This window comes from Gadus morhua, chromosome 6 (assembly GCF_902167405.1).
Source record: "Gadus morhua chromosome 6, gadMor3.0, whole genome shotgun sequence".
Lineage (NCBI taxonomy): Eukaryota > Metazoa > Chordata > Actinopteri > Gadiformes > Gadidae > Gadus > Gadus morhua.
The window spans coordinates 15,491,138-15,514,851 of NC_044053.1; the positions used below are offsets into that span (position 1 = coordinate 15,491,138).

A 23,714-nucleotide genomic window follows, 5' to 3' on the forward strand; every position below is an offset into this window, starting at 1 on the left:
GACACATTTCATTGTATTGCCGCCTCTGATAGTTGACCAGTGCTTCAGTTCAGGCTGAATGTAGTGAACAGTCCACGATGAGGCAATGTTGGAGAAGTGGCCCGGTGAAATCCTGTTGACCTTTACAAGCATTTGGAAATATTGACAAATGTTGACATGAATGTTACTGCATGGGCTCTCCTGTTTGTTTTAGGGTTACTAGAAATGGGTTTGGTCTGCCTCTTTCCGAACCTGCTGGAATTTAATCTGCCAAAGAGCTTTTCAGTAAGATTTTTCACATATACTCAATCATCAGAATATACGATTTTAGAGATTGTTGATACAAAACATGTTATCATTGAGCTTTGATGTTGTGGAAATGTTTGGCAGTATTAAACATTTTAAGTATCAGATAAGTAGGATAAGGTGAATTTGGCTAGGAATCACCTGCAAATTACCATCCTATCTATATGCTTATAGTGTGATAATGTTTGTGAAAGTCACAGACAAAGCTAATAGTTTATTGACTCAGACCATCAGTTTTGACATTAGAATAAATAATAACAGGGGCAGGAAAGGCAGCAAGGGACAAAATATTCTGTAACAGGAAAGAAAGAAGGAAAGGAGGACAGAGGTTGTAATTAAAAACAAGAAACCAAAGGGCAAAGGGCAAAGCAGAATAGAGGAGGAGAGGAGGACAGAAGGATAAGAAGAAGAAAGGGGGAAGATAGGGGGGACACAATAAGCCAATAAGTGTTTCTGTGTCTTATCAGCAGCTTAAAGTATGCCAAAATGTTCCGTGACCCAGTGAATCGTAACTATAACTGCCAATGCAATTAAACAAATTGCGTCTTTTTTATTTTCATATTGGTATCATTCCTACCTCATAAGGAAGCACACTTAAACTTGAGGTGCTGACCACTGGTATTTTTTCATAGTGGCTGTCATCATTATGAGATAGCCACTATTGTTCCACTGAAGTTTTTCTTCCTAAATATAGGTTGACCTCATCTCTCATATAGTCATACTCTGAATCTAAATATGATACAGCCACTGTCCAAACCATCATTAACTCGTCCCTGTTATCTTGTGAAGCTCTAGTTTGAGCCTACCAGGGGAAGGGGGCTGGGATTACCTTCATTTGAAACAGCTGTGGTTAATCATTGTTTCAGGGGGCTGAGTAGAGTATAAAACGGGATGGTGACACTCTGTGTCTTTGGCTTATTTGTCTTCCATCAACATGTCTTTCACTGGAAAATACCAACTTGAGTCCCAGGAGAACTTTGAGTCTTTCATGAAGGCAATTGGTAAGTTGAGAGGCATGTTGATTGTTCATGGTCATTATGCTGTACAGAGTGACCCCTCTTCTTCGCCTACAGTAAGGTGATGGTATTTTTATGTTTACCGGCTCAAATTAACCGTCAAGTAAGGATTTGTTACACTATTCTGTTGCATATAGAGAATAGTCTTGATGTGCTAGGAACTGTCCTTGAAACTATAGCTATTGCTTATTATTTGTTGCTACACTAGGTCACAGGTACTCCTTTAGTGACCACTTTGTTTTGGTGTTTATCCTTATTTGGTTGTGGTCTCTTGTGACTAGGTCTCCCTGATGAGCTCATCCAGAAAGGCAAGGACATCAAGAGTCTTTCTGAAATTGAAGAAAATGGCGACAATTTCAAAGTGACAGTCACCACCGGCACTAAGGTCCTCGTCAACACTTTCATCGTCGGACAGGAAGCTGACCTTGAAACCGTCACCGGCGAGAAGATTAAGGTAGACTACTGTCTGCTTCCTACCAGAGTATCTGCTGTCTAGCTTGTACACAATTGGCCAAATATTTTTTTGGTTTTTTTTTTTTACTTTGTCATGTGTATTGCTGCAATACCAAACTTGAATTTCCTTTCTTTCAGGCTGTGGTCAAGCGTGAAGGAAACAAGCTGAAGGTCTCCCTCAAGGGAATCGAGTCTGTCACAGAATTGGTTGATGCCAACACTATTGTTAATGTGAGTAGGAACAATGGTCCTGATTTTCTCATAGGCCTACTAATGGTGCACATAGACAGTGTGTTAACTTTTATTTTCTTCTCCATTTCAGACCATGACTCTTGGTGGCATTGTTTACAAGAGGATTAGCAAACGTGTATAATTTCTTTCCTAATAAAAAAAAAATAAGCAAACGGAACTTGGTGAAGTTTTATTATCTATTTGGGTATAGTGTGGGCTACAAAAGCAAGCGTTTGTTCAACAAAAGGGGTTTGTATGGACTGCAATGTTCACTTCCTCCTGTGGAAGAGGTTCTTGATTCCGTCCTGTACAGAAACGGGTTCGTTCATCATGGTCATGGGTCGGTTCTTCAATGCTGCTTCTCTCATGCTATGGTAGACGTACTCGTTCTGCGTGAACATCCTGAACTCCATCTCTGTCTGCATGCGCATTGCCTGTGGAAGCGGGCAGCGGTAAGCTTTCAGTCAAGGTTGTTGAAGGGTATTGTAAGGAGGGAGTGTATTACAAATGATATTGAATAGCCAGAAATGTACACTTAGGTTTCACCGGCATAAGTTTCATTCATGCTCGAGTGATTGCCATCCAAGAAGGCTACCATTTCTCCGCCGGGCTTACCTCTAGGTCCTGAGTGATGGGGTGAGTAGGTCCATGAGTGACCATGAGAATTGCATAGGCCTTGCAGATCATCCCGTGGCCAACGTCTATTAACCCTGCCTGCCAGTGTGAGACTCCAGATCTCATGGTAGCCAAGCCCAGGGCAGCGTTGTTTGGGTGGTAGATTTTGCTGTAAAGTTTGGATTTAGAGAACCGCAATTTAGCTGCACATCTCAATAGTTGGAACACAATTTAACTATAGCTCTATGGTTGGTAGCATGGGACTAGAACAAATTGCTTGAATAAAAGGCCACACAAATGATTAGGGAAGTGGGCTTGAGCACATTCCCTGATACTTACTTGTAGCCCTCAACCACTTTGCGGGAGAGGTCTGCTGCATCATCAATAAACTGCAGATAGGCCTGCACCTCGCTCAGTGTGCTCCATAGCTTCAGAAGGTAGATGTGTGTTTCGGCCAGCACTGGTTCTGCTCTTTTCATGCAGTCTCTGCACATGACGACCACCTTTGTTCAAGAAGGAAGATCAAATGAATGGAGGATATTCTGAAAGACACTTGACCTTTGTGTAATGAATTTCATTGTTTGACAAGTGAGGCTATAACGGACAATACCTCATGATAGTCGCCACTCAAACGAGACTTGTTAATCTTCTCCAGAGTCACACGGCAATAATCTGATGCTTCCTTCACCTGCTCTTCAGGTACCTGACAAAGAGAGTTTGGATTTATCAAACATGAACATATTTGCAACACATGTACTTATACAATTCCAACACAAGTTGTTGCATGTTCTGAAAGTACATGTTCAAAGGCACCAATAGTTTGTTGAGCCAAAGTCTAGGGACCATGATAACATAGCCCTGATAATCTTTACCTTCTGTTGAGTGCTAAGGTTGTGACTGTAGCAAAGTCGACAAACTATAGGTCATCCCTCCTACTAGCGGCCCCAGTATTGCATGAAAGGCTTTATTCCCAACCCTTTCTCCTAATCTTTATGGACTCCAAATCCCCTTATCTTTTTGGCTGACATCTCTGTCCGATTGTGACACACTAACACTACTGATCACGTGGCTCTAACTGTAGCCAAATGATCATATCGCAGTCATGGATGTAGAGCGCATTGTTAGCTTGCTATTGATGGCGGAGGGAGCTTTTCTCTGATTCAATGACGGCTAAAATATGCATGCACTTTTAGTTAAACCATGGGTTAATAAAACTAATGTTTACCTCAATCATAACGGTCAACTGATACAAAAATATGTAAAGGGACATGTAGCTCAATGTTAGGCCAGTTCTTATCTATGTGGAAGCTCGTGCTTGCTTGTCTTGACAACCAGAATATAGGCCTATCAGGGGGGGGGTAGGGTTTGCACGCAACGAGCGTGTGTGCATGAATATGTATGCATGAGCCTGTGTGCGTGTGCACAAGCGTACTAAATCATTTGAATTTCCCTTAGGAACTCATGTATTGTATTTAAACACTTGCAACGGGATAATACTAACAATTGAACAACTGCCTCAATAGGGCTACCCAGCAAATGGGGATATCATCTGGCATATAACATACCAGTCAATCTAGTGAGGTTATTAACAAGTATACTGTATTAAAGCATTCAGAGCACTGAATATTAATTTTAACAACTGCAGTCAACCAATCATGTGAGGTAAATTGTACTGCATCAAAACATTCAAAGAATTGAACATGAATATTTAAATACTGGAGTCAAACAATCCTGTTATAAGTAATCATGCGCAGCAAAGAGAGAAATCATGTGTACTGCGATAACACTGTAATCAAACTATCATGAGTAAGAACAAGTGTATCATAGAAAAACAACGTATTCAGTATTAAAAAATACTGCAGTAAGTGCCATAAGGTCAGAATATAAACTATGTTTAGGTTTGAAGGAGAATGTACTCAGGCACACATTGAAAATTAGGCCTATCATGCTTAGTGGGAGGGGTGTGATGTCTGGGTCGATTGAGGTTAGCTTTAGCCTCAGACTTGGGTTCAGTATCCAACCTGCTTCCAGCACACAAGTTGAGGGGGGATGGCATCCCCCTTTGGAATTAAAATGATCAAAATCATACCCCTTCTGAAACAGCCATCCCCCCTTCCCATCCCCTGTTATTTTATCAATTAATGTGGAAATATTACCGCCATTTCATTATAGCGGTTTCCTTTTTCAATTCGGCGCAAGCAACGTTACTTTTCCCAGGGACAGATTTGACAGCGATACTGCATTCTCGGGCAGTATGCTATTGCGCAAGCACGCAGTCGTACTTGCGCAATAGTGCCTTCCCGAGCTCTCATTCCACACCGTACGAAACTGACACTGGTAGCGAGAAGCAGACTCTGCATCTCAGACATCGCTTCCGCAGGCAACTCTGTCCCCTTTTCTCCCTTTCATTCCAACCCGTGAGCAACGCTAGTCTCCCTTCTCTTCCGAATGCATTTTTTTAAAAAAATAATAAGAATCAGTTTTTAAAATCCTTAAATGTGATGCATGCCTCCGAATCGTGTGATGTGTCCGATCAGCTGCGTTTTTGGGGATAAATTAAGAGCGATGACATGACAGTAGTCATCGCTCTTATTTGCGACCAAGAGAAGCCTGGTCGCAAATGGAATGAGAAAGCGCACAGCCTTGTCTGAAAGCGCAGGATATTCGCTGCGTCGCTGCATCCAAAAGTCCAGAAATGTCTGGCCTCTGAAAGCAGACTTTCAACGTCTCGTCACAGGACGATTTTGCAAAAATGTTGCTTCCCCTACTCGTCGTCACAGCAGTTAGTCAATGCAGGTTTAAGATGATTGCATATGATGGGTATATGGCCTAGGGATGGGCACGAGTAAACTCGAGTGATCGAAGGAAATCCTCGAGGATCAATCGAGATCGAGTACTCGTTTAATCAAATCTATTTTTAGAATGCAACGCATCTGCAGCAGGAATAGGCCTGATGATGAACGGCAATATTACCAACCAAACATGCAATGCTTATTCTCCATCAAAACAGTCAGCGTTATCAGAGTATTCATTATTCATTTTTGCAAACGTTCAAAACACATTTTCCTTACAAAAATAAATAGGCCTATGCGTCTCACAATTTAAATCACGTCGAACCAAGGCCTGTAACAGTTTAAAAAAAACTAAAACGAAACAAGTAGCCTAACCATTGCAAATAATTTAAAGCTGCAAATAAAACGGCAGCAAATGGACTATGGATTACGCGTTGTGATCTTCTCTACACGGCCGGGATTACGGCTGCGTCTTGCGGCGGTTAAAATAGCCGACACACTTGGTTGCTGCGGGTCTGCTTTCCCGAACTCACCGTTGTGTTTCAGGACGGAGCATATGTTGCCGCCTAGTACTTGTAGGCCTAGTAGCTACTCTGGTAGCTCGATTTCGCTTGGCATATTTTACATTTCACCTTATGATCTCCTATTTCTTTAAAGTAGGCCTGGATTAAAATGCTTTATTTTAAGTAGAGGTTGTTGGCTACCTTGACGCCATCCACCTCCTTGCCCGCCATCTTCACGTCATCTTTGGTGTGGTTCTTGCAGTGGTCACATGTGCAGTCAAAGAAGTACTGCGCTTTCAGCAGTTTCTGTCTGTCCTCTGACACGTTCAGGTAGTCCACGTAGGACACCGTCAGCTCCTCTCCCTCGGAGATCTTACCCAAGGCACGCAGCTCGATCCTTTGGGAACAGCACAAAGAAAGATTTAGAAGAATGAGAATCTGAGTTGCATGGTCCTACTGAAGAGCTTGATGGCCTGCGTACAACTTCAACAAATTATTGATAGCTTCTGTTCAGAAAATAATTGTACTAGTTTAAAACATATTAGTTTTAGATATGTATGGTCCTTTGAAGGTAAAATGATAATGTACTTAATTTCTTACCAACTACATCAATGTTGCACTATAACATTTCAACTACCTTGTGGCTTAGAATAAACTGGGCATATAGTCGATGCTAATCGATAGTGATTTCAATAATGTTATCAATAAAATCACAGCTATAATTCATTCTACAAAAAAAAAATTGGTCTTTTTTTTTTTGACCTTTATGCTATCCGCACTCCCCAAACCCATACCACTCCCCATCCAGCTATCCTACCTACCCTATTTCAAGTCACACAGTTGCAAAGCCAATTAGAGAGGACAGAACACTTTTTTTGATTGGTAAGTCCCGGCTATTTAGTGGGAGGGTCTCAATCTTACACATTGCGACTTTAACGCATCCATATATTAATGCAAGAAAATGTTTGCAAATAAAAAAAAATACTATTCTATAGCACAGAGGTTAGAGTTAGCATAACATGTACTGCTCACAAACTTTTTGTCAGTCTGGTTTAAATGTGAGACAAAAACCTTTTTGAAAAGTGAAAACGTGTGTTAACATCAAACACATTTTGCTCTCTTTGGTCGCTGTTTAATGGAACATTGTTCCAGGCAGGTACATCCATGTTATCTAAAGTAGCTTTGGAATGAGATACATTAGCTTGATGAAGGTTAAAAACATTCAGCAGCATGCCAAAGGGGCTCTCAACCGGGACAAAAATAACTATGATCGATGGATTGAAATGAGTATAGATGCGATTATAGGTCGATAGTTGTGAATGAAAAGTGAGTGAGGTTTTATTTTAAATGAACATATAAATATTATATGTTTATTTATTCTTTTACACAGTGCTTGAATAGATGATACTCAAAAAGGGTTGAGGTGACGCACCTCGGTTGAGAGTGAAACATAGTATTCACAGCCGATTGACTGAAAAACAAACAGGAATCATTTTACCCATGTTACCCAATCAGACAATACTCTCTCTCCTAAACTCACTCTCACTCTCATACATATAAAGCGATCATACCAGAAACGGCATCATTCACAGCATCAGATTCCCCATGACACATGATCTTTGACGGGGTCCTCCACTGAGATGCGTTACGTACTTGCCGTGGTTGAGAATCACTGTGCAGTTGGGCCAGCAGTCGTGGTTCACCAGACATAGGTTGGGGAACAGGCCCACCCCAACCGCCTGAAGCCCCTTCTGATCGCTCACTGTGAAGCCGTTGCAGTTGACCTGGGGGATAAAGGACAAGGCTTTATAATATGATAGATAATGGTACCATTCGATGGGATGTTTGTGTGAGAAAAGGTGTTAAGACCAAAAGTTAATATATATTTTTTCTATTGAGGAATTATTTGATTGAAAGATGTATTCTTTGTTTCAATACGTTTGTTTTGTTTCCTATTGAGCTTAATAATTTATAATATTAATCATTTGTCAGCAACTGAATAAATGTAAATGAGGGTCTGACATTTGTTTAATGGAACACCGAAATAGCAATTATTGATTGCAATTCTGCCTCTACGATCTAATACCAAGAGTTTTAAAAGGACAATAACAGGGATGAGTCCAGTGCAGTGCAGACTGTGAGAGCAGGTATCCATGGAGAACGCACCACCCCAAAGATATGTGAGAGGTCGTCGACTCTGTGCTGCTTGCTGTTGCGCGGCCAGTAGTCCAGGAAGTTGTGGATGTCCACTTTGATCTCCTGGAGATCGTCGTCGGGCATGCCGAAGATGTGGTCCTCCAGGTCTTCCACGGTGGTCAGCTGTGTGTCGGTCACCAGGCTCCCCTCCTTGTCCAGGCGCCATACGATCCGCGCGGTCAACCTGCGGTCCAAATGAACCACCAAACATTTATGACGAATTTATCGCATCCTCATCCCCATCTTGCCCTCTTGCTTTCATTTTGGACACTGAGGAGTATTTCCTCTTCGAGATGAGTCTGATTATGGATGATCATTTGAAGTCCGTTTTTGAATCAGACTACCAGTGTCAAACTAGGATCTAATTGAAATATACTTCTCAATAAAAAGCTTGATTTTTATTTTTGCCAAATACCAACATCAATTGGGGGTTGCATTCAGCTGACAGAACGATGACGTCAAGGGAACGGATGGGTGCGTTCCATTGATCCTTTGACCTTTTCCTCCTACTCACCGAACGCTTTCATTTGGGGCTTTGCCGTAGGTCTTGATGGCACCGCATTCGTCCTTGTGTTCTGCCCAGCCGGCGCGCTGGCATGTGCGGTCGCAGTAGTGCGCAAATCTGCACTGACCACACCGCTGAAGCTTGGGCTGGCTGCGGAAACAGCTGTGACATATGCGTTCCGCCATACTGTAGAGCGAGATGGAGACAAGCACAATGCTGCTCAGCCTTGTTGTTACGACAGCGCTACTACAGTCTGGGCATCGGGGTGTTTACACAATTAGTTTGGTGGACGCCCGCTAATTGGCCAATTGATTGCTCGCACATTAACACCGCTAATAATGGCCCTTGCCGATGAACAGGCATGGCTTAATAACTTCCCCAGATTGTGTTTGGAAAGATCAACACCATTGTATGAAGTATGCCTTGTGCTTTCAACGTCACAGGACATATAATAGAGTTAATTAAAGTAAACCTTAGGAAAGTTGGAAAGGTCAAACTCACAAACATTTCTAGATTACTTACTTTCATAGTAGTGATGGGTGCTAGTTATGGTTAAACACCCATTCAAGGGACATTTCAGATGCTTCTGCTTTCCTAATATCACTAGTATAGCTGCAAATTAACACACCCCCCGACACACACTCACACACACACACATGGGCCCCCATGCATTCTCCCTTCCATGGGGGCCTACCTGTCGAATACAACGGCAGCGAGGCCGGCCTCTGAGAACACCACGTCGCCGGCCCACATCTCCTTGGTGGCCTTGAGTCCCCGGCCTTTTCCTGGTGCGTCAAATATGGCGACGGCCTCCATGATGTCCGTGGTGTTGGTGGTCCTGCTGAAAGGACCGAGGTGTGCGGCGGTCTGCGGTCCGTCTGGCCAACAGCGGAGATGAGAGCCAGGGGCGACGGGTTGGGGGGGTGAAGTCGGTAGTTGAGGGAGTAGTCTGGGACCCGTCGTAGCGCTCACCGGTGTGTCTCTGTGTGTGTGTTTGTGTGCAAAGAACAACAGCTGGACATTCCAGCCCTGAGTTACTAAAATAGGGGTCCACTTCTTGAACTATACCATGAGGGGATAGGTAGATTTTATTTGGCAGATTTTAATCACAGGCCGAGGCTTTCATGAATAGCTGACAGATGAATAAGTGCATTTCAAACCCCCTAACATGTGTCTGGGATAAGACCATACATGCGATATTATAAAAAAATTCTAATGAAAGAAGCAAATGTGGCATTTTGTCCTCCCCATTTGAGTTGGTTGGGGCCAGATATTGGGGGTCTATTTCTGTCCCTCAGTTGGGCCTGTCCGTCAGCAGTCAGCAATGGTGACGCTAGACAGCTGCTTGACGTTTGGCAGAGGCAGCTCCACCTAATCTCTTCTATTCTAGCACTTTCTTTATCGTATTAGCTCTCTCTCGAATTTTCTCCCTCCCTCTCTGACTTGCAGTCTCTCTCTCTCTCTCTCTCTCTCTCTCTCTCTCTCTCTCTCTCTCTCTCTCTCTACCTCTACCTCTACCTCTACCTCTCTCTCTCTCTCTCTCTCTCTCTCTCTCTCTCTCTCTCTCTCTCTCTCTCTCTCTCTCTCTCTCTCTCTCTCTCTCTCTCTCTCTCTCTCTCTACCTCTCTCTCTCTCTACCTCTATCAATCTCTGTGTAAAGAGGCATGTTATTTACTAGCACATGATGTCTGTAAATTATTTTTCCAATTTAGGCTAAAGTGTGTGGTACATAATAATACCAACAACCAGTGCAACATTAAATTATATTAATTTACAGAGAAAGACTTGAGTTGAGTCAGACTTATTGTTGTTGACATATTATAACAATACATTTAGCACAATTTAAATGTTCAATATCCTGAAATAAAACACACACATCTGTTCAAAATCTAATGTCAGTTTGGCTATAAATCCAAAAATGTGATTTCTCTTCATGAAACGTACTCCCTACTTTTTTTTTATATAGGTGGGCTATCCATGTTGCTCTCTCCCTCTCTCTCTCTCTCTCTCTCTCTCTCTCTCTCTCTCTCTCTTTGTCTCTGTTCCGACATGAAGCTAAATCCAAACACCTTTACCTACTACAATTACCTACTACAATTAGTTATTAATGACACAGCACATGGTTCATGTCCGGACCCGCCTCTGGCTCGGCCACGCTCATCGTCTCCTTCAGGCCCCGAGAGCGGCCCAGGTCTACAGCTATGCAGTGCACCTAAAACCCCCTGGGCCGGCCTGACCATCTACGAAGGAACGGGTGGTCTCACGGAGGGGTGATTCTTTCATTCATATTCATTCTTTATTTTGTTCTTTCATTGTGGAACCCTTCCATTTTTTCATTGTTTCATTCATTGTCATTTTTTCTTTGTTCATTATTTTATTGTTACTCTGTTATTCTGTCATTCTTTCATTATTTCATTCTGTCATTCATTCATTTTGACACTCTTTCTTTTTCACTCTTTCATTCCGTCATTATTTGATTATTATTAATAATCAAATAATAATCTTTCTTACTAGGGGCTTATCTTTCTTTCAGTCTCACTTGTTTATTTTATTCTTTCTTTCTCGTTCCAGCCCTCTACAGAAACAACTAATCAGTCATCTTTTTCAGTACCATCTATGACAGCAACATCAATATCCTGTATCGACAGAAGATATCAATATTGATATTGATTGACTTGTTGCGCAGGTTTTTCATTCCTGGCCCTTTGAGGCTCCTGTGATGATGCAGAAAGCCCGGCCTATCGTTTCTGACGCATGTATCATAATTCACTTCACAAGAGGCGAGAATTCGACCTACATGTTCCCTCCACGTATACATAGGTCTACCACTGAAACTTGCGATCCACTACTGACAGTACATTTTGAACAAGATAGTTTTCTTATCGGACTGAATGACACATTGCAACTGTTGTGAAAATGTTTAGTTGAGCAAGATCTCAGAGCAAATGCATTTGTTCTCTTATTAACACTTAATAGGCCTCATATTCTCTAACATTAATAGGCCTATCTGATGTTCGGAAATGTGATTTTACTCTGGAGAATTTAGTCTGGCTTTGCATGTAAATAATCAACCATTCCTTCACACCTTGAAGTGGTCAACGAAAGAGCACCAACTGTATGCACCAACTTCCAGATCATCAATCAATGTAGTGCCACACGTTAGGCAGCTGACAGTTGCCGTCCTTCCATCAAACATTACCTAAATGAAGCAACAGAGGGCGCTAAACGTATATATGGTTGCATATAGGCTAAATACATTCTGAATGTGTGGCTGCCTGCTTCTCATTTGATTAATTAGGATGAAAATAGAAATGAATGAGTAATCAATAGGTTAAAAGCTAAGATTGAAGATCTAAGCAAAATACTGTGCAACAGACATACATTCTTTGGTCACGATAATCTTTCTTAGTGGGCGACAACATCTGTAGGCCTAACGTTGTAAGGGGCTGCCCTCTTGTGGAACAAAGACAGAAAATATAAAACAATTGTAGGTAGGGGCCTAAGCCTAACTACCATTTCTTATGCTAAAATAGTAGGCCTACTCCTTCAGTGCAGGCTGATCATGGTTTCAATATTCAATTTACACTTTCTTGTTGGTTGACATTATTTGGCTTATTTTACAAATGTAACAGTAGAACAAGATATACCCACTAGAACAAAATGTCTTATACTGTATACATATGAAGTTAAAGACCCTATAATTGACGTGGATTGTTGTGGTCCTTCAACCTACCAGATGTATTACAGCTTTTCTCAGGCGCTTTGGTACATTTCTCAGATCAGAATTGAAATTCTCAAAACTACCTGTTCAATCTTCACATCATTGTGTCACTTTTGCAAATCAAAAAAGCAATTTCTCATTTCTTTGAACAAGTTGCAAGTGCTTTGGTACATTCATGCAAATGATTATGTACAATTCTCTGCCCTTTCCCCCTCTATAAATTGCTTATGTCATGCTGATCAAAATGTATAGTAATGGGTCTCTATTGAAAATACTCACCACCACAACATTTAGGCATTAGTTAATTGCATAAGTCTGTACATGCAAAATGGTTGAACAAGTTGTCATAATATGTGAAGCATATTTCTGTACATTTCCATTAGACTTTTTTTCTAAATCTGTCCTGAATTAGTAAATTGCTACCAGTTGAATCTTAACTTTCTCTAAAGAAGGGAAATGTGTGAAGTGTTAGATCAACCAACGATCAACCAGTTTACTGAAATAGCTCAAAGGTGCATCTCCTGAACCATGAACTGGCAAGTATATATATAGCTGGAGCACAACACAATGTTACATTGTCTGACAATGGAAGGACAAGGAATTGGACGGGGTCAACAGCTAGAGAGAAGAAGAAGAGGAAGAGGAGTGAGGCTGCGTGAGAATGAGAATTTGTGGCGCAACAGACAGGAATGTCAGGAGGTGTAGGAAGACTGCACTGTAATTCCTACAGTGTACAGTTTACCCTAAGGAGATTTTCCTATTCACATTTCTAGCAATGACATGGTCTGTCAACAAATTACAGTACAAACAGTCAAAGCGTAAATGTGAATCTTGTCCAGTCTCCTGCAATCCATCTCCCACATACACTTAGGTGTAACTTACAATTTACAATAATTGTCTTCAAAACTTTAGCCATAGTTTACATCAGAACATCCCTCCAGAGTACACTGTTATATTTACAACATGACTAAGCAATTTGACTGTCTTATCCGTACACAATGAAACCAATACACAATGACACCATGGCACTGACATCATGTTCATTGAAACAGATTACTTATGAGAAACTAACCAAGGATTTTGAGCAAGAGAATGGCTTTTGCATGAAATCCAAGGTGTTTTGCTATTTGTACGAATTTTTTTGAGAAATGCACTTACTGTTTTACAAATTTCAATTCTGATCTGAGAAATGTACCAAAGCGTCTGAGAAAAACTGTAACACATTACCTGGCCCATCCAACCAATCATCCATCCAAACACCCATCCATCCATCCATCCATCCATCCATTAATCCATCTATCCTATACTGGTTTTAAGAACACCTCGGCCTCCGTAGGCTTAACTGGATGAGCACCAAAAGTGGGCGTATCCTGCAGCCAGAGGGGCGGTGCCAGAGGTGGGTGTGTGTCTCAGCTGATGCGCGCATCAACCGACCGACTCCATCATCAGCATCCGACGCTGACAGACAGTGGGGACAGAATCTAAAATATTGTCGACAGATTATGACAATTTGAGATCATTCTCAAGCAACGCGACAAAGGCTTTCCGCGCCGCCCGTGACAATACCGTTCGCTGGGTCTGCCATCTCGAAAACCGCGGAGCTGCAAATAGTGAGTAGCCTTTGATGATAGACTGGTGATGATACAGTCGGTAAATCAAAGCAACTGCATGATACAGCCGTCAATGACACAGTGGATTTGAGCGTTTTATGCACGAAACACATGATCGTTCAAGTCTATATCTTAAATGACTGTTTTAATTCGCAGTCGTTGGTTGGGTGCATGATGCGGATTGTGCTAAAGCCGCCCTTGCCGCCCAGGGATGCAGAGAGAAAGAGAGATGGGGAGAGAGAGATGGAGAGAGAGAGAGAGAGAGAGAGAGAGAGAGAGAGAGAGAGAGAGAGAGAGAGAGAGAGAGAGAGAGAGAGAGAGAGAGAGAGAGAGTCGTGAGGGGAGGGGGCTGAAGCAGAGCGACAGAAAGATAGGCAGTGTATTTTTACTACTACTACTATTCACCCAAGTGGAAGTAAACCTCTAGTAGATGGGTAGAGGAGGCTAAACCCAGTGGCCTGGCTGCGCTTCTCTCACCCCCTCTCACTCTTTCTCTCTGCCGCCGGAACGTCATTTATGCTATTATGCCATTAGAGAGCAAACACACACACGCAAAAACACAAAAAACATGCACACACGGAGGTTATATATGAATGTACACTTGTGATGATGATGATGATGATGATGATGATGATGATGATGATGATGATGATGATGTGGGTCCCGTTGTTTCATTAATAACATTATTAGTGAGGAGGTAATAGTAGGCTATACGGTGCATGCTATCTCTTATAGATTCACCACACATCACATCCAACTCCTGCTGTGTGGGTTCAAATGCAATGCAAAATAGATCCACCAACACACACTCAAACACATGCACACACAAATACAGAAACACATGCATAGACTTATTTGAAAATGGGTTAGACACATTTTGATAGTGAGAAAGTGCTATATCCGTATATGGTTTTAATCAACTGGGCCAGCGCAAATTTAATTAAAAACGAATGCCTCATTTTGTGTTCAAAGCGCTTTTATGTTGTTAATCACCTCAGACTCATTGGCCCAGCCTATTCTGGGAGGACGCGCCAGACCTGCTGTGTAACTACTTCCACTGTCGTATAACCCACTGTTTTTTCTGTGTCTCTCTAGTGTGTGTGCCCCCACTACCTGCATTAGGTTGTGATGACCCACACTACTTCCAAGTGTGATGTGTGTGTGACCCTCCCCTTCAAACCCTGACTCCTAACCTTTCATCCCTGACCTTTGACCCCCCCCCCCTGCTATGGGCAGTGTTGGGAGTGGGGTGGCCGGAGAGCAGGAGTTTGCCATGAAGTCAGTGGGCACACGGACCACGCTGCCCCGGGCCCCCCCGCTCTCTCGCCGCTGTCCCGACCGGAGCTGCAGTGCCGAGCGGCTGCCGCGCCCCCCGGCCACTGTCTCCGATGGGACCGCCTCGAGTGACGAGCGGGGCAGCGTTAGCATTGGCACTGGGACTTGTACCGGGACCGACCGGCCCACGGAGACCGCCTCCTCCACCAACGCCACCGAGTGCACCGTGGCCGTCCCGTCCAACAACAACGCCCAGATGGACTGTGGGAACGTAGCGGGACGGCGGGAGAGGGAGTGGGAGCGGGAGAGGCAGCGGGAGAGAGGCCGGGACCGGGACCGCGACCGCGACTGGGACCGGGAGCGGCTGGAGAGGGAGCGGGAGAGGGAGAGGAACCGCGAGCGGGAGAGGGAGCGGGTGGAGAGGGAGAGGCTGGAGCGAGAGCGGGAGAGAGAGAGGGAGAGAGCCAGGGAGCGGGAGCGGGAGAGGATCGAACGGGAGAAGATCGAGAGGGAACGGGAGAGGGAGAGGGAGAGAGAGAGGGAGAGAGAGAGGGAGAGACTGGAGAACGAGAGGATGGAACGAGAGAGGGAAAGGGAGAGAGAGAGAGAGATGCACAGCGGCGGAGGTATAGATTCGTGTGGGAACTTTGTGAGCTTAGGAGCAAACGAGAAGAAGAGCGGAGGTATGAATCAACACCAACACAGAGAGATGGCGGCCGCCAGAGTGGACGGCGACACCAATCCAGCCAGTCAGAACCCTCCCAACCACAACCCTCCCAAGATACTTCCTGTTTCCGGGAAACTGGAGCAGGTAATTACAGGCTTACTGTGCTTGATGAACTGTCAAATCGATACGTTTTTTTTGATTTAAAAATAAGTGCAGCTTGTTGACTCAAAAAACTTTTGGTCAAGGCTGGGTTTGCATAATATAATATTATTATCTCGATCCATCAACGTGCTAAATGTATCTGCTGAGTAACAGAGTTTTTCTATTTCTCATTGTCTACCGATAATCATGTATATTTATGTCCCTATTTTCCCCCACTACTTCTCACTTGTTGTTTCTCTCTCTCTACCTTAACCTCTGTCTTCTCCTCTCTCTCTCGCTCCCTCTCTTTCACTCTCTCTGTCACCGTCTCTCGCCCTCTCTTTTTTCAATCCCTCTCTCCGTCCCACGTACCCCTCTTGCTCTGTCTCCCCTCCCTCCCCCCTCCTCCTCCCCTCCCTCCTTCCCTCCCTCCCTCCCTCTGTCCCTCTCTCCATCCCCCTCTTGCTCTGTCTCCCTTCCTCCTTCCCTCCCCCCCCTCCCTCCCCCTCCCCCCTCCCTCCCTCCCCCCCTCCTCCCTCCCTCCCTCCCTCCCTCCCCCTCCCCCCTCCCTCCCTCCCCCCCTCCTCCCTCCCTCCCTCCCTCCCTCCCCCCTCCTCCCTCCCTCCCTCCCTCCTCCCTCCCCCCTCCTCCCTCCCTCCCTCCCTCCCCCCTCCCGCCCTCCCTCCTCCCTCCCCCCTCCTCCCCCCTCCTCCCTCCCTCCCTCCAGAACAACTCGGGGCTGGTCCGTCCTTCAGCCTTCAAGCCGGTGGTCCCCAAGAGCTTCCACTCCATGCAGAACCTGGTGGTCCAGTCGGGGGGAGCGGGCGGCGAGGGCAAGGCAGACGGGCGGAGCGAGGGGATGGGCGAGGGCAGGGGCGGCAGGCGAGGCAGGGACGGTGGTGGGGAGGCGGGGGGGGAGGTCCCCGAGGCGCTGCTCCTGGACCAGGACAGCCCCATCCGGGTCGGGCTGAGGAGCGAGGGGGGGCCGATGAGCAACGAGATGGCCCAGGGAGGAATGTCCGACTCGGGGCGCAACTCCCTCACCAGCCTGCCCACCTACACGGGGTCCGGGTCGGGCTACGGACCCCCCGCTGTGCTGGGGCCCCTCAGTGCGTCCACCAGCCACATCAACAGGCTGGGCACGGCAGGAGCGGCCGCCGGGCTGGAGAAGCTGGAGAAGCCCGGTTACCAGGTAGGACCACACACCCTCATACACACACAGGGGCCCCGTGTAGTACTACAGACCTGCAGCAAGGTGCACCACACGCATAGACACAGGGTAGACCTGTTTTAAATAGGCAGAACAACGCATACACAAATATACAATGTAGGAATATACACTGGAAATAGGTAGTACTACTCACATATGCAAGGTAGAACTACACACCTGTAGTAAGCGGTGAGCACTGCTGCCTTACAGCAAGAAGCTCCTGGGTTCAAATCCGGGAAGGCTTTCTGTGTGGAGTTTGTCTGCGTTCCCCGTGTTCATGTGGGTTCCCTCCGGGGGGTTCAGATTCCCCCCAAAATCGCAAAACCTATGAGTTAACCCTCCTGCAGAGAATATATTTCCCCATCTGGATTAATAAAGTATATCATTATCCTTATTATTGCACAATACAGCAAGTAGTATGACACACATACACTAGGTATTGCAATACACATAATATAACATGTAGTTCTACGCATACAACCTAGGACAAACCAAGTCATCATATACACAACTAAAATGCAAGTTCTGTATATAGAAATGACATGGGTCCCTTATTCACCCAGCCGCCATCTTGGTTCTAAACGCTAGCTGGGTGTTGGGAACTGAATGCCGCATTCTGTTCACCCCTCCAGCAAGCGTATAGTAACGAGTTGGAACAAATATGGCCACAAGGGAAATAAGGCCTTTAGGGCTAGAACAGTGTGACGTCACATCGCTATTGCCACCACCCAAAATGTAAATTAGTGATGTCTTGGTTTTGTAATGTTTGGGTCGCAAATTAATCGTGAAATGATTTGTCGTTATGGGGAGACATTCTTGTGTCTGAAACTGCCACAGTGTTTCTCATGCGAGACGTGGCAAAATAAAGTTTTCACTAGCCTAGGTGACAGTATATTAACGTTAATTAAGGTACTACAACACTGAGTCCTCTCCATATGGCAGGGTATCACCAACAAAAGCTCTCCCTGATGCATCCTGATGCACCGGCCCTATTGTGCGTGTCTGTGTGTGGATCAACCCGGGGGTGAGGGCGACGCTCCCAACACCTGCTCTCCTCCCTCTTCCCAGAACGGCCTCAGCGCCTCAGACAGCGGCCGCTCCTCCTCGGGGAAGAGCTCCTCGTCCTATCAGAGGCTGAGCCACATGAGTGACGCCCCGGCGCCGCTACGCCCCTCCCCTTCCTCCGATGACATCATCCAAGACCTGGAGGACCGGCTGTGGGAGAAAGAGCAAGAGGTGAGGCGACCGGCTGGGACACCCTGGTCTCAGATGTAGCCACGCCAGGTAGTAACACGGGTATACGTCTGAAAGTACAACGGGTGCCACGGTGGTCCCCTTTTGGTAAAATAATAGAAGGAGCACATTAACTTTGAAAATGAGGCAGACTTATAATATATAATATTATAAGGATGAACAACAGCATGAAAATTATTCAAAAATTATTCCAGACTACGAATTTATAAAGATAATGCTACAAATGCTACGAAAAAGATAGATATGTCCTATATACTGTCACAACTGCAAAAAGATTGTATTTCTATTTGTGCGACTTGGAGGGAATTCGGATACAGGGTCATTCAGAGCTTTTAGGGTTTCTTCAAGGATGCCTACACGTAGCTTGTAGATGTAGGGAATCAAACAGAGCCTAGCCCCCTAGCCACTACGCTGTCCTTCTTCCCCATAGGAGCCCTGGTGTCTGCTTACTGGTGCAGTACCTCTGTAATTCAGTGGTGCACATTTCCAGTCAGAATACGTATGGAGAATATAATACACTTATATGAATCCCTTCTGCTAAGACCACATAAGAAAATAAGGGATATCCAGAAATAATATAATGTGCTATCTATTCAAGAAGTTTGTGCGCAAGTCGTTACAAATAAATAAATGAATAATTGTTGATAATACTGTGAGCCTTTTTTAGGAGAATCTTATATCCAAAGCAACTTACAGTGAATTTAGATATCATTTAGAGCCGTTAGGGGGTGAAGCCGAGGACCCTAGCAGATAAGAGGCCCTTTTTTCCCATACGCATCGTGGTGTCTGCTCACAGGTGCAGCACATCCGCCGCAACCTGGACCAGAGCGAGGCGGCCATCATCCAGGTGTTTGAGGAGAAGCAGCGTGTCTGGGAGCGCCAAATGGACGAGCTGAGGCAGAACTATGCCTCGCGCCTGCAGCAGGTGAGGGCACATATGCACACACGCACACACGCACACACACACACACACACACACACACACACACACACACACACACACACACACACACACACACACACACACACACACACGCACACTCACACACATACACACATATACATGCACATACACACACACACACAAACACACACACACACACACACAAACACACACACACACACACACACAGACACATGCATACTCACACATGCACTGACATTGGTCACGTAGAGGCATGCATGAGGATCACCCACGTTCAACCAACGTATGATGGATTAGATTAGATTACATTTTATTGTCATAGCATACTAAACATTAAAAAAAAAAAACTTCTATAAAACTAAAAATAAACCTAATATAGTTGTGTGCGTATCTTTGTTTAATTTATATCTTATAAAACGCTTGGAAACATTGTAAAACAGTGTATGGTTGACTTACTGAAAGAGGGTTCCATACTGAGCAAGTGAGTTGATTTGTATGGTTAACATGATTTCCATACACATTCAGGTTGCCTGGGGAATGCCACATTTCCCTTCCCAACCAAAAGACATTTGCTTTTATTTGAATACTCCTGCCCTGGCCTTTGGCCACATTGTTGCAGCTAATCTCAAAGTCCTCCACTACTGCTATCTATGGCTGCTGATTGTTTAGCACGGACCACATGAAGAGGACGGATAAAGAAATACTGCTACCGAGTTGAAACAGGGAAGCCAAAGGGTAAAGCCCGGTCCGTCTGTGTTCATTCTGCAGGTGACCCGTCGGGCCCAGCGCTCCCAGACCGCCCTTCAGGCTCAGATCACTCGGCTGTCCCAGGACAAGAGGCGGCTCCAGGAGGAGATGGCTGCCCTTCTGGCCCAGAGGGAGGAGCTGGAGAGGAAGTGTCTGGACTACCGGAAGGAGCAGGCGGACATACTGCCCCGTCTGGAGGAGACCAAATGGGAGGTGAGATATATCTTTTTTGAGCTGCTGACGACGCTCTCCTGCGGTCAGGTGGTCGAAAACATAGAAATGCAAAGTGTGTGAACTTCAAATTGTGAACCCGTTTTTTTGCGTGAACCCATTTAGCAGACATATTGTAAAAGACAGTTAATATGTTTGATGCAGTTCACTGAGGAGCTGGTAGGGGTTAAGCACCCCCTACAGGTAGACTGCAGACAATGAGGTTTAAACCCAGAATCTTTTGAATGGGAGTCAAACCACTTAACCGCTAGAATAGACTATCCTGCCCATGTAGGTCAAAGGTATCCTGTAATTACCGGTGTTATCTTCACGTGCCACATAATGGGGCTACCTACATCTGTAAAATGTTGATTCAGAATACGTATCTGTAATAGTGAATAGACTTATAACCATCCCTTCTGCTTCATCTGCTCCTTCCTCCGTATGCTGGCAGGTTTGTCAGAAGGCCGGTGAGATCTCGCTGCTCAAGCAGCAGCTGAGGGAGAGCCAGGCGGAGGTGACCCAGAGAGCTGGGGAAATGGTGGCCCTCAGGGGCCAGCTGAAGGAGCTCAACGCCCAGCTGAGGGAACGGGAGGACGCTATGCTCGGTCTGAAGGACTCATACAGCTCCAAGAGTCGTGAGCTGGAGAAGTGCGAGGGAGAGCTTCGAAGGACTCTGTCTGAGGTACGATTTGTATTGCTTACGTAGTGTTAGCCGCCTGATTGTCGATGCGCGCAACGGGCGTTAATAAGCCCGGGCAGACATATACAACACAACCACCCTGAGACTGTTACAAAATGGCCATTTGACAAGGGGGACATTTGATCCTTTCCTGTAGGTTTCTATGCTCCGGGAAAAACTGGGTGTCTTCGAGGCAGAGGTGCTCAGTCTGAAGCGAGCTCTGAGTGAGGTCGGCAGGGGACACGAGATCTCCATGGCCCCCAACTTGGCGGCGGCGGGGCTCTTGCCCCCGTGGGGGATGATGCACTGCCCTAGGAGCTCCTCTGATCCCTCCTCCGGCGCCCTCAGCTCCACGTCGGACAACCTGCTCAGCCTGCAGAGCGACGAGGCCAAAGCCCAGCGGCAGGAGGCTCAGAGGCAGGAGAGGCAGCAGCGCGAAGAGGCCCAGTGGCGAGAGGCTCAGCACCGCCAAGACGCCCACATCAGCCAGGACCTGCACATGCGCCAAGAGGCCCAGCTCCGCCAGGAGGCCCAAGTCCGTCATGAAGTCCAGCTCCGTCAGGAGGCCCAAATGCGTCAGGATGCTCAAATGCGCCAAGAAGTGCAGCTCCGCCAGGAGGCCCAGCACCGTCAGGAGGCCCAGCACAGACAAGAAGGACAACTGCGTCAAGAGCTGCAGCTACGACAGGACAGCCAATTGTGCCAAGAACTGCAGCTCCGCCAGGCGGGGGACGAGGCCGGGGACCTGCGCAGGCAGCTGGAGCAGCTGCAGGCCACGCTGAGGCTGGAGCGGCAGCAGCGCGAGCGCCAGGCCCTGAACTTTGACCAGGAGCGACACACCTGGCAGGACGAAAAGGAGCGGGTTCTGAAGTACCAGGCGCAGCTGCAGCTCAGCTACGTGGAGACGCTGCAGAAGAACCAGGCCCTGGAGAAACGCATGGGGCAGATGGGAACCAAGGTGGCCACGACCACGACCACCACCATCACCACCACCTCGGCCCCGCCCTCCACCTCGTCCTCCGGCTCGCCTCCTCCTCCACCACCGCCGCCCCCGCCACCACCAGCACCACCAGCAGCACTTTCCCCTCTCTCCTCCCAGGCCACAGCCTCCCTCCAGTCCCCCATCGCATTGACCCTGTCGCCACCGTGTGAGGACCAGAAGGGACCGCCTTCGCTCCACCAGCTGGCCCCGCCCTGGGTGGGACCCACGCGCCTGGAGAGGATAGAGTCCACTGAGATATGAAGAACGCATACCAACAACAAAACAGTAAAGAATACACCCAGATATAAGGCCTACCAATCGAACAACACCACAGAAAACAAAAGAACAGCTTCTCTCATCTCAGTCTAGAGTCAAAACAACAGTGTTCATGTAAATATACCACAACACACTTCAAAGATACACACGCCAAACAGCAACAAAGGCCTTTGTTAGAACGCTCCACAGTGACCAGAAGGTAGGATCGATCGTTACCTTTCATCACCCAAGGTTTCATGGTGAGGAGCCTTTTTGTCGGTTGGTTGCTAACTGATTCTGCGTTACCAGCCATCTTTTAGTCCAAAGTGGTGGGAAGGCACACAACTAAATTATTTGATTACAGCGCTGAACCCCGGTTCAAAAGAAAACAACCACACACAAAAAATCAGGGATATTCAGAAATGATTGATATAGCGTGGTATTTATTCATGAAGTGTGTGTGCAAGTGGTTACATATAAAATCAATAATTAGTGATTCGAATGTGTGATGGATACTTGCGTCGTCGGCCACAGAGCGCCTTATTCTATGCTTTGAGGCATTTTCTCGAACCCAATGGCCTATCAATGACGACATAAATCTTAGCGATATCATAATTTTAGTAGTTAAACTATCTTATTGAATTCAACCAATCTGGCTGCTTTATCAGTTACATTATTATGTTGCCAATGACCAGATGAGTACATTTAAAACCCAGCATATTGACTCTCAACAATTTCAAATTCTGTAAAAAGCAAAACAAGCAGGTCAAAGACTGATTTATTAATTAATTTGAATTCATATTATGCATGGAGTTCAATGTGAAAGACACATCTCAATGCATTATTAAGAACTACAAAGTTTATATTTTATATAAAAAGGGAATTAAATGAGTATGTTTGGTAGATAATCCTCCCCATCTCTGATCGGTTTACTACATTCAGGGATGGGAGAGACATGCCTTCTCTAAAAAAATAAGAACACTAGGGGTCGTCAGAGAGCTTTCTACTCCCTTCTCTTTTGACTCAAAATGGTTCCTACCATCTTCAACAAAAGGGCAACAAGGTGTACATATAATGAAAGCACACGATCTGAATCAAGTTATATTTTAATAGTGTCATTCACATTGTGCTTTCACAGCCAAGAAAATAGGATCGTTTGGTTAGTAACCCCAAAGCTGAGAAGTTATATAGAATGTAAGTCATACTAGAGCAAGATCCTTAAAGTTGTTATAGATTATAAGTATTTGTGAGTGTGGTTCTCTGTGTGTGTGTGTGTGTGTGTGTGTGTGTGTGTGTGTGTGTGTGTGTGTGTGTGTGTGTGTGTGTGTGTGTTTGTGTTTATGTGTGTGCGGATGTGTGTGTTTGTGTGTGTGTGTGTGTGTGTGTGTGTGTGTGTGTGTGTGTGTGTGTGTGTGTGTGTGTGTGTGTGTGTGTATGTG

At 45.6% G+C, this 23,714-nt stretch overlaps 3 protein-coding genes across 5 annotated transcripts; 2 read left to right on the plus strand and 1 right to left on the minus strand.

The window, feature by feature from the left end:
• Window positions 1–1,020: 1,020 nt before the first annotated feature.
• On the plus strand, window positions 1,021–2,163 carry LOC115545176 (fatty acid-binding protein, liver-type). The gene is made up of 4 exons (XM_030358070.1): window positions 1,021–1,286; window positions 1,583–1,755; window positions 1,893–1,985; window positions 2,077–2,163. Exons 1-4 carry the CDS (start codon window positions 1,220–1,222, stop codon window positions 2,125–2,127), a joined length of 384 nt encoding a protein of 127 aa, XP_030213930.1. The 5' UTR covers window positions 1,021–1,219; the 3' UTR covers window positions 2,128–2,163.
• On the minus strand, window positions 2,161–9,617 carry smyd1b (SET and MYND domain containing 1b). 2 transcript variants are annotated; one of them, XM_030358066.1, is made up of 10 exons: window positions 9,291–9,617; window positions 8,606–8,782; window positions 8,062–8,275; window positions 7,549–7,679; window positions 7,328–7,366; window positions 6,097–6,292; window positions 3,211–3,303; window positions 2,940–3,103; window positions 2,601–2,769; window positions 2,161–2,419 (listed from the first exon to the last, which is right to left on the minus strand). In XM_030358066.1, the coding sequence occupies exons 1-10, from the start codon at window positions 9,410–9,412 to the stop codon at window positions 2,255–2,257; spliced, it is 1,470 nt and encodes a 489-aa protein (XP_030213926.1). In that variant the 5' UTR covers window positions 9,413–9,617; the 3' UTR covers window positions 2,161–2,254. The 2 variants fall into 2 exon arrangements, with proteins under 2 accessions (XP_030213926.1, XP_030213927.1); XM_030358067.1 differs by lacking the exon at window positions 7,328–7,366 and having other exon boundaries at window positions 9,291–9,616.
• Window positions 9,618–13,686: 4,069 nt separating this feature from the next.
• Window positions 13,687–23,627, plus strand: lzts3b (leucine zipper, putative tumor suppressor family member 3b). Of its 2 annotated transcripts, none has more exons than XM_030358064.1 (8): window positions 13,687–13,927; window positions 15,023–16,013; window positions 16,738–17,202; window positions 18,289–18,456; window positions 19,271–19,399; window positions 20,168–20,359; window positions 20,811–21,041; window positions 21,196–23,627. In XM_030358064.1, exons 2-8 carry the CDS (start codon window positions 15,156–15,158, stop codon window positions 22,279–22,281), a joined length of 3,129 nt encoding a protein of 1,042 aa, XP_030213924.1. In that variant the 5' UTR covers window positions 13,687–13,927; window positions 15,023–15,155; the 3' UTR covers window positions 22,282–23,627. The 2 variants fall into 2 exon arrangements, with proteins under 2 accessions (XP_030213924.1, XP_030213925.1); XM_030358065.1 differs by having other exon boundaries at window positions 15,164–16,013.
• Window positions 23,628–23,714: the final 87 nt, after the last annotated feature.